General features: G+C 57.8%; 2 protein-coding genes across 2 annotated transcripts; both read right to left on the reverse strand.

Annotated features, from left to right (window-relative positions):
- Window positions 1-1,346: 1,346 nt before the first annotated feature.
- LOC109862522 lies at window positions 1,347-1,766 on the reverse strand (the record flags this gene model as incomplete). Its single annotated transcript, XM_020442596.1, has 1 exon — window positions 1,347-1,766. A coding segment is annotated over exon 1 (420 nt), but the record flags the coding sequence as incomplete, so codon positions are not given.
- A 6,751-nt stretch (window positions 1,767-8,517) lies between these two features.
- Window positions 8,518-9,333, reverse strand: LOC109862523 (translation initiation factor IF-2-like). The gene has a single exon (XM_020442597.1). It carries the CDS (start codon window positions 9,331-9,333, stop codon window positions 8,518-8,520), a length of 816 nt encoding a protein of 271 aa, XP_020298186.1.
- Window positions 9,334-9,747: the final 414 nt, after the last annotated feature.

A 9,747-nucleotide genomic window follows, 5' to 3' on the forward strand; every position in this document is an offset into this window, starting at 1 on the left:
GTTCATAAGTTTTTTATAAACAATGAGCGACGGATAAAACCTTCATATTATTATTCAGGGAGGTGACCTTGATAACATATGTCAAAATTGTTGAGATCGGAAAATAGTCCGTATAACTGCATAATTACCAAAAATATATATATATATTTACACATACATAAATATACATATATATATAATATGTATATATAAATGTATATGTAGCGTCACAGTCCGTAGTCCTATCAATTTTAGAATTGACTAGTCAATATCCAAAGCAAATGTTTTATATTAAACATGTAATCTCTGATTACGCGTTACGCGTTACGCAAAAAATAACAGTGCATGGGATAACATCCTAATTCTTTCATGTTTTTTATGTTGGTGTTGTAAACGTGTAGGCAAGAGGGGCTGTGCCCCCCTGCACCCCCCTAAAATCTAACCTTTTTTTTTTTTTTTTTTTTTTTTTTTTTTTTTTTTTTTTATTTACGCAGGGGAAATGCGTTTACGCACACCCTGACCCAGACAGATGTCGGCCAGGGTAGTGTGGGACTCACCCCACCAAAGCGCACCCCGGTGGGGAATACCCACTAAAACCCCTGCGGTGTCCACCTTCCGCCTTTTTAGGGCTGCCCCGGTACCTCAGTTTAGAACAACCCAGAGGCAGCCTAATAGGCATGGGGACTTTTGCCCCCCAATCCTTAAATGGAAGAGCTTTGCTCCTCCACAATCGGGGGAAGGGGGGACACAGACCCTCCCCCGCCGTCTGTGGGCCAAGTGCAATGAGGGGGAAACCCCTCTCGGCCTCAAGTCAAACGCCGAAACGGACTTGACCCCATAATAGTAGTATTGACCTCCCAATTGTCTCAAAACGCGAGACAAGAGGGAGGTCCTCCCCCCACAATGCGCCCAACCACCGCTGAGTTGAGGCCAACTAGTGCTCAAAACAACGGGGACCGGGCTTTCTTTTAATATTGCCTGGTCTCTTAAAGGAGAACCAAACACCACCTACTATATCTGGTGCTTGCGCACCAGACATACGGAGGAGCGGCTCCCCGGATCCTATATCGGAGCCGGGGAGATCCGCGTCCTTCCTACCCTCGTCAAAAAGGATTAATAATGGGCACGGGAGTCCCCCGGCCGATGGCTGAGCACCGGGCCCCACCCATTCGGTGGGAAGACTCCCGACCCAACTCCTCACAGAGAGGACACCTCTCATCCTCTGTACAGTTGGCCGCTCCGTGCCCCGGCCGGCCACAGCGATAACAGAAATCACTGCGGTCGACTTGACTGGAGCACAAAGCCCTGCAGTGCCCAGGCTGAAAACACCTGTAGCACTGCAGGGGGCGGGGGCGGAGTGCACGCACCCTCGCCACCACCCAGCCAACCGGCAATTTGCCTACTTTAATCGCCTTGGCCGCCGCCTCAGATGAGCAGCGAACCAAGGCAACTCCACCCGATGGCTGGGAGCAACGCAGGGATACAACCCTAACGCCGCTCCCGCCACCGAACTCTGCCTCAAACTCCTGGCGGAGATCGTCCTCTGTGGTGAACTCGTCCAATCCCGAAACTAGAATCTCCACGTTCCGGGATGGACGAGCCACTCTAACTCCTTCGGGGAGAACCTCTCTCAGCCTGGAGGCGAGGAGGTCCGCCTTGGATTTGCAGTCCTTCCCTTCCACTTCCAGTAAGAGATACCCCTCCAAGGTCCGTCGGACCCTGGAGACGCCCGCCAACCTAGAGTCCACCTTGCCCCTCGCGTCCCGAAGGACTTGGGCATACGACATGCCCTCACCCTCGAGACGCAAGGTGACCACCTCGGTACGCGGGAGAACCCCGCGAAGCGGCCTCTGTTTTGACGAGGGCGAGGGCAACGGAGGGGAAGACTCCCCTCAAACGGCCCCAGCGGCCGTCCCCCCGCCCATCGCAGGCGCCTTGGTGGCGTTAATCGCCTTCTTCTTCTTTTTCCTCTTCTTCTTTCTCTTCACCTTTTCCTCCGCCTGTGCCCTAATCGAAACAGGCGGGGGAATCGGAGACCCACTAACAGGGGGGGGCTGCCTCGGGAGACACCGCTCCAAAAGTTTTTGAAGCTCCCCAGAGACAGTGGATCGCACCACCTTCTCGATTTCTTTCAGCCAAGAGGGGAGAATCCGATTTCCCCCTCTGACTGGAGTGGAGCACGTAGCTCCTTCCGGCCTCGGCATGGAAACGTCGACAAAAGCACGCACCGACGTCTCCATGCTTTCGTGAAGCGCGTGAAGCGACCGGGAGGCTTCATTATGAATTTCCTTGATCGCCGCACGCGCCTCCACAACACCCTTCTTAATTTCCTTCAGGTCAGCAAGGGTAGAGATACTAACCTCATCAACATCCTCACTGACCTGGAGGATGGCTTCCGTAATTTGTCGCTCAGAGGCCACCTGCCCCCGAGCAACTTTTTCTACTACATCGGCCATGTTGGCGCCACCCCTCTCGATGTTGTCAACAGACTCACGGAGAGGGGTGAATCGGGTTTGGAGCTCCAGGAGACTTGATATGATCTTTTCCCGAAGCTCCCTCGGCCTGCCAGCTTTCTCCTCTCTGGACATTTTGGAGCGACGACAAAGTCGCTCCCAAAGTTCATCCAGGGAATCAGCCACATGATCAAAGAGGGCGCCGATGCCCATCGTAGCGATAGAGCAATCGGCCGCCCTCGTACCCTCTTGAAGAGCCGACTCAAGACTTTTGTCGGCCTTCCTCTTATCGCGTGGCTTCTCTGTAGCGGCGGTAGCAGAATGTCCAGAGAGGCCCGCCGTCAACCCCTCTTTCTGCCCTTTGCTAGATGACGACGCGGCGGGAGCAGGAACAGTACTCCCACCGTGCCGGCCCCTGAGTGTCCGATCACTCTGGGGCGATAAGTCCTTCTTCGTCTTGCTGTCCATCATATTAGGTTTCTACTCATTTGGTTTTACATCGGTGTTTTCCTTCACCTAGATCGGTTGGTAAACAAAACCTAACGAGCCCGATCTGCCCGAGGGTTGGAGCGCTTTTAAGGCGGCACTCACTCGCCTTTGACGTGGATACTTCATCAAGTTTAATGGAGCACTTTATAAGCCGCTCCCTTTCCACAGGAGCGACCACCCCACTCTCAGTATCCACCGCTGTTTGTCCACGACTGCTTATTTTCCCCGAAAGGGTTATTCGCAGTTAACCTCAGTACTTGAGGCCGTTCCCCTATCCGCAATTTGGGGACGCGCTCGGTGGCAGTCAGCTCTGCCCTTGGAAGGCCGGGGCTGTCCCCCCGACCCTCCCCCCCGACCCGAGGGCTGTTCCCTCGCAACTTTTTTTTTTTTTTTTTTTTTTTTTTTAACGGGGAAAAATGCATTACGCATACCCTGACCCTGGGGGAGGGCCAGGGTTATGCGGGAATCCCTTTCTCCACCCGCAAATGGAGGAGGTGTACCCGCTAAAACTCCCACGGTGTGTCTTCTTCGCTCTTAGTAGGAGGGGACCCGGGATTCCATTGTAAGGATGCGCGCGGGTCCCCTCCTGGAGCTGTTAACTTCTGTGAGAAGGAGAATGATTGAGAACAGGTTCTCTTTCATGTCTCCTCCTCAAGCGTTGATCGCTCCAACCTTTAACTTGATGTCACCACGAGACACACACCGTGATGACACCCCGTCTCTTGGGCCGTGTGCAGGACGAGCCAAGGCCCCCACCTCAACTCGTCACGGCCCGGCGGCGGCTGCTAAATAAACAAATAAAAAACCACATAACCGTGGTGGACGGTACCACCACGGGAATATCAGCCGCCGCCCGCTCGTTCACGCGTCTTAGACGCTGCCCCGGGATCGGTGGGCTAACGAGAAGCCCGGCTCCTTTCAACGCCCACCGTCCCGCAATGTACAATTGAGTCTCCCCTATTTTCCTCATAGAGAGAAAGGGAAGACTCATTGTCAAGTGGGGGGCATGCCACGACCCCTAGGACGTACGCGGGAAGCGGGGGCCCCGCCACCCGCTCGCGCACGTCTTCGGGGTCTCCCCAGAGGGAGAGGTAGCCTCTCCCTCTCTCGTTCGGCTGCCTCCTTCTGCTCCATCACCGCGGAGCAGAAGGAGACAACCGCTTCCCACTCGTCTCTCTCCCTGGAGGCCAACGCCCGTAACAGGCCCTCCAGGGAGAGGTCGTCTTCTATTTTGGCGACCAGCTCTCGGCGCTCCGGAGCCCACCGTGGACACTCTTCCACGGTGTGATCCGCCGAGTCACTGGCCGCCCCACACTCGTGACACTGCGTTGTCGATTCACTTCCTATGCGACACAGGTACTCACCGAAGCACCCGTGCCCGGTGAGCATTTGCGTCACGCGGTAGGAGAGGCGTCCGACCTCGTTGTCCAGCCACGTCTCCAAGTGGGGCCGGACGACCCGGACGACCTCCTGGCTGTCCGCTCCAGGGTCAGCCAAGAGCTGCTCCCACTTCAGGAGCAGTTGTCGTCGGGCCTGGCGCTCCGACCCGGCGAGGGCCTCTCGCAGATCGTCCCCTGCGAGACTCTCTTGCTGAAGCTCGACTCGGCGAGAATACCTCGCCGAGTACACGTCAGCCAGGAGGGCTAGGGGAGGCATTCCCGCCAGTACGCCCGCCGTTTCATACGCCACCGTCCGGAAGCCGCTGATCACACGGAGGGCTGCTACCCTCTGTGAGGCGCGGAGCTGACTAAACGGGCTCCGCGCCCCCGCTCTCGCAGCGGCTCCCGCCCACAGCGGTGCCCCGTAGAGGGCCACCGAGTGGACGACGTTAGCGTATAAACGACGGACCTTATACCTCGGGCCCCCGAGGTTCGGCTGAATACGCGAGAGTGCATTCGCTACTTTTTGAACCCTAGGGGCCAAACGTGCAAAGTGCACGTCGAAGCGCCACCTCGGATCGAGGTAGAGTCCAAGATACTTAATGGACCTACCTACCTCAATCCGTGCCTCTCCTACGGAGCGACTGAGGTCGCGGGGCCGTCCACAGTGACGGTCCCAGAACCACATTGCTTCTGTGGGTGCATTCCGATATTCACTGCCAGTACTGACAATGTGACGTCATAAAACAATGCTGTTTCTATGTTCCGCAATTACTTGTACTGTTTCTTCCATCGTATAACGGAACGATTTTATAGTATCTTTTGAAGTGTACAAACATAACCAAAAATCAATTAGTGAACACGTAAGAATGGACGCCGCCATCTTTCTACTGCGACTGCCTTACCTCTCCAACCGCAGTGATGAAAGCAGGAAGTGACGACAAAATCCGTGACGTCATATGCTCGCAAACGTGCTTCGACAGCTTACTGCTATGTATTTTGGAACGGTGCTTGTGACGCTGCCAGTACTGGCAGTAAATATCGGAATGCACCTTGTCTTGTGGACGGCAACCTTGAGCCCCAGCCTTTCGATGCGATCGACAACGCAGGTCGTACCTGTCTCGGCCAAACACCTGGTCTCACTCCAGTCCTCCCCAGAGGCGACTATCAAGGTGTCATCTGCATAGCAGATGACTGATAGGCCTCTGAGGAGTGCAGCCCAGATTACCGCGTCGTACCCGAGGTTCCACAACAACGGGCCAAGCACTGACCCTTGTGGGACCCCGCGGTACATCTCCCTCTGAAGCAGTGATCCGTACCGGCCTTTATACCGTATGCTCCTGCCGCGAAAGTAGTCTCCGAGGAGCCTACTCAGATAGAGCGGGACCCGGTGACGTTCTAAGGCCCGCCCTATACTGTCCCAGGGGAGGGAGTTGAAAGCATTGGAAATATCCAACGACACAGCTATCACTCCCTTCCCCTGCCTGACCGATGCCTCCGTGAGGGACTTTAGGTGGAGCACGGCGTCCACCGTGGACCGTCCCCCACGGAAACCGTACTGGCAATCGGCCAGGTCAGGACCCTCTCGCGACAGGTGCCCGACAAGGCGTTGAGCAACAATGCGCTCAAGGAGCTTCCCCGCCTCGTCGAGCAGACATATCGGCCGGTACGCGGACGGCGAGTCCGCGAGCCTCCCACCTTTCCGGAGCAAGACCAGGTTGGCCCTCTTCCATTCCGGGGGGAATCAGCCCGTCCTCAGACACTGGGTGAAGATGTGCCTGAGGCGCTCTCCCAAGGGACTATCCTGTCCGAAGGCGACGCCCAATACTTTACCGGGCACGCCGTCGGGACCTGGCGCGGTGTTCTTGCGCGTCATCCGACGGACGGCCCAGCGGAACTCCTCCTCTGTGACCCCCAGGTTGTCGGACCACCCAGCTGGGTGATCCAACTCCGGCTCCTGGGAGGGCCAAGCACCCCTCCCCTCAGGGAAGAGGGTTGACACGACCCTCTTCAAGAGCTGGGGGTCCAGACACTCTGTGACCGGCGAGGTCCAGGGGCGTAACTTGTCCATTACCAAGCGGTAAGGACGGCCCCATGGATCCCCGCCAATCGTCTGGAGGAGTTCATCCCACGCGTTGGACTTCGCCTTCCTAATGGCGGTTCTGAGGGCCTTGCGTGCTACGCGATAGTCCTCATAAGCCGCCCCCGCTGCTCGGGTTGCCTCGTCGTCGCCCGGAGGACGGCGACGGGCATGGGTGTATCGGTGGCGAGTGCGGACAGATGCGGCCCTAAGGGCGGCAATTTCCTCCGACCACCAATACACCGACCTCCGGTTCGGTGGTCCGCGAGACCGCGGCATAGCCGCGTCACAAATCATTGTGACAGTCTCGCGGAACCACCTTAGCTCCGCCCGGAGGTCACGCGGCTTGGCCGACGACCGTGGCCAAGCCGCGACCTGAACAGCGGCGGACAGGATACTCGGGTCCAGTTGTCGTAGGACCCACCCTTGGGAGAGAGGAGCGCTTCTCACCTCGCGGCGACCCCGAGGAACATCAGGGAGCACAGAGACTCTCATCGTTATGTAACGATGATCGGAGAGAGTCTCCATGTCATCCCTGACTCGCCACCCGGACACACGTGCAACGGCGGACAGGGAGGCAAAAGTCAGGTCGACTATAGAGCCCCCGTCACGCCTCACGCACGTGTGTTGCGTGCCCTCGTTGACAACTACAAGGCCGCAAGCCGCCGCGCAACCCTCGAGAGCCCTTCCTCGCGGCCCAGTCCTGGAGGAGCCCCAGGTCTCAGACCAGGCATTGAAGTCCCCCAGGACCAGCAGCGGGCGGGTCTGGTACCGGCGGATAATCCGCTCCAGCCCGTCCAGAAACACCTCGAACTCATGGAAGGGCCTCGTGAGTGAAAAGTAGCATCCCACGACTGCCAGCTCCCTCCACTCTACTACCGCATAACCCTCTCCCCTCTCGAAAGGGGAGAAGATGGTGGCCTCTGGTCGGGGCCCCCACCTGAAATAAAAGGCGACCGAGCCGTCCTCCGATCCCAGCCACGAAGGATGGTTAGGGATGGAGTAAGGCTCGGCCACCACAGCAAGAGTTCCCCCTAGCTCCGCGAGGCTTTGAATCATCAGATCCTGAGCCTCGCGGGCGTGATTAAGGTTACCCTGGAGGAGCAGAGACATTACGTGGTGTCCATGCTATCCTCCTCCAGGGCCCTACTCGCAGGAGGGAAGGGGGGTGCAATCCCCTCTCTGCTGCCTGCTGCTGGACTTGGCTCGACAGCAGGCGTAGTTTCCCCCTGAGTCGCTGGAGTGCCAGCGGGGGGGGGTCCCTCCCTCCAGAGTGACCCGTGTGCCACTCGGGAGGTTTGTGGCCCTGGGTGCCCGCTTCCCTTTGCTTTTACTGCGGGCTGGGGCACACGCTCTGCCCCCCAGGCGGTGGTTTGCGGGGCGCCCAAGGTCCGCGCACAAAGGACACTTGGGTGCCGACGTGCATGTCGACACCCTGTGTCCGTGGTCGCCGCAGTTGAAGCAGCGGCCGCGCCTATCCTCCTCCGGCGCTGTATACGGGCACGCTGACAGTACGTGTCCGCGCCGAAGGCACTTATGGCACTGTAAAGGCCGCTGCTCTAGGGCCTCCACAGGTGCCCTAATCCACCCTACCCTCAGTGCCCCCGCCGCCACGACTTTTTGAGCCGCAGCCAAGGGGCACTGAACCCATGCGGTGTACATGCCACCAGGGGAGGCACGCAGTCGACCGACTTTGACCGCGGCCGACGCGCAGCCCCCGACAGATGCCACCGCCTTCTGGACCTCGTCTGGGGAGACCGACTCGTCGAGACCACGAACACGCAGTTCGGTGGTCTTAACCGGTCTCGCGAGCCGTTCCCTCTTCTCCGACACCAAGGGAAGCATGGCGTTGTACAGCGCCTCCGCCTTAGTGTCACTACCTTCACCGGGGATCTCCAGAATGAGAGCCCCGGTGAGAGTCCTCCTAGCGCGGAGGCCCCGGATACCCAGTGGCTCCAAGGCCACCTTTGACCTGGCGTATGCCAGGACCTCCCCGACGAAGCTGCTTCTGGCCCCCTCAGGGGCCGAGAATACCACCGCCGAGTAGCGGGGTGGGCGACCCAACTTGGGCTTAGGAGAAGCGGATGTTGCCGTCCCCGCCTTTGCCCTGGCCGGCCCCTTGCTCCCACCTTTGCCGCTAGGCGGTGTTAAGGCAGGAGTTTGGGGTGACGGCCCTTTCTGTCTGTGGGGTGGCCTTGGCCACCACCCCGGCCCCGGGCCGTTGTCCGCCGCCGCCGTCCTTCCTCCCGCCCCTCGCCTTCTTTCCCTTCTTTTTGGCCTTCTTGCTGGAGGCGCTGTCTCCTGCTTTAGCAAAGGGTACGGAGGCCGGCGCTTGCGCTGCGCTCAGCGCAGCTGGGCCGCTGCTTCCTGCCTCTGCCGAGGCACCTTCCTCAGCCTTCTTTTTGGGGGGATCTCCCCCAAGCCGAGGGCGGACGGACAGGCGATTTACCACTTGGTCATAAAATATGGCCAGGCGTTCGGTCAGTTGCCTGTCCGTCTCCCTGCGGTGAGCCTTTAGGAGAGACTCAAAGTCCTTTAATCCCAAGGGCTGCACTACAGGACCTTCCCCGTTCCCTCGCCGAGTGCGTGGACTTGACGGGGGGCTTGCCGCGCTGTTCCCCTCCCTTTCCCTCTCACGGGGGGGAGAGATCTCCATTCCCCGGTCAGACTTCAGGTTGGGGTTCCGGGGAGGTGCCGGAGAGGGCTTGCGTCGCCTCTGCCGCGGTTCCCTCTGCGGAAGCGGAGGGGAATCCGCACGTGGAGGGGGTGATGACGGCCCTGCCGCATCGCTGGGAGCTTTAAGGCGCGCCATCTTTAACGACATGAGCTCCCGCCTCATGTCGCATAGCTCCTCGTGCAGAGCCTCGACGTCACCTTTCAGGGTGGCGTTCTCCCGCAGTACGCTGTCCAACCTTCGCTGGACAGAGTCCCGATCAGCGCGCAAGGAAGACATCGTCGCACGCACCTCAGAAACCTCTTCGTGTAATCGCGTATTGAGTCCCTCCAGTCGCCGGATCTCTATCTCAGTATTTGTGCGACCGGCAAGGACCCTGACAGCTTCATCCAGGTTTACTGCGGCTTCCTTTAGGCCCTTAACCTTTAGAGGACGGGAAAATTTTGGTTCAAATCGACCTTTTAATTTACCCGAAATGTATGTATAATTTTATCGGATTAGTCGGTACAAGTTCCCAACCTGGTAGGTGGTCGATATTTTGACCATCCCCGTCCCTAACGGAAAAGCCAATATAAAATTTTTTTTTTGTTTTATTTTAGCGTTTTACTTGATATACCTATGTTTTTTGATATGCTGAGTATGAAAATAATAGTAAAAAAAATCCTGAAGGTGTCCTTGACCTTGAAAATAGCC

Source organism: Pseudomyrmex gracilis, unplaced genomic scaffold (genome assembly GCF_002006095.1).
Source record: "Pseudomyrmex gracilis isolate BER0280 unplaced genomic scaffold, ASM200609v1 scaffold_1912, whole genome shotgun sequence".
NCBI classification, from domain to species: Eukaryota; Metazoa; Arthropoda; class Insecta; order Hymenoptera; family Formicidae; genus Pseudomyrmex; species Pseudomyrmex gracilis.

Excerpts from the sequence above, each read along its gene's own strand:
- LOC109862523 (XM_020442597.1), bottom strand. The coding sequence starts at position 9,333 with ATGTCTTCCTTGCGCGCTGATCGGGACTCTGTCCAGCGAAGGTTGGAC.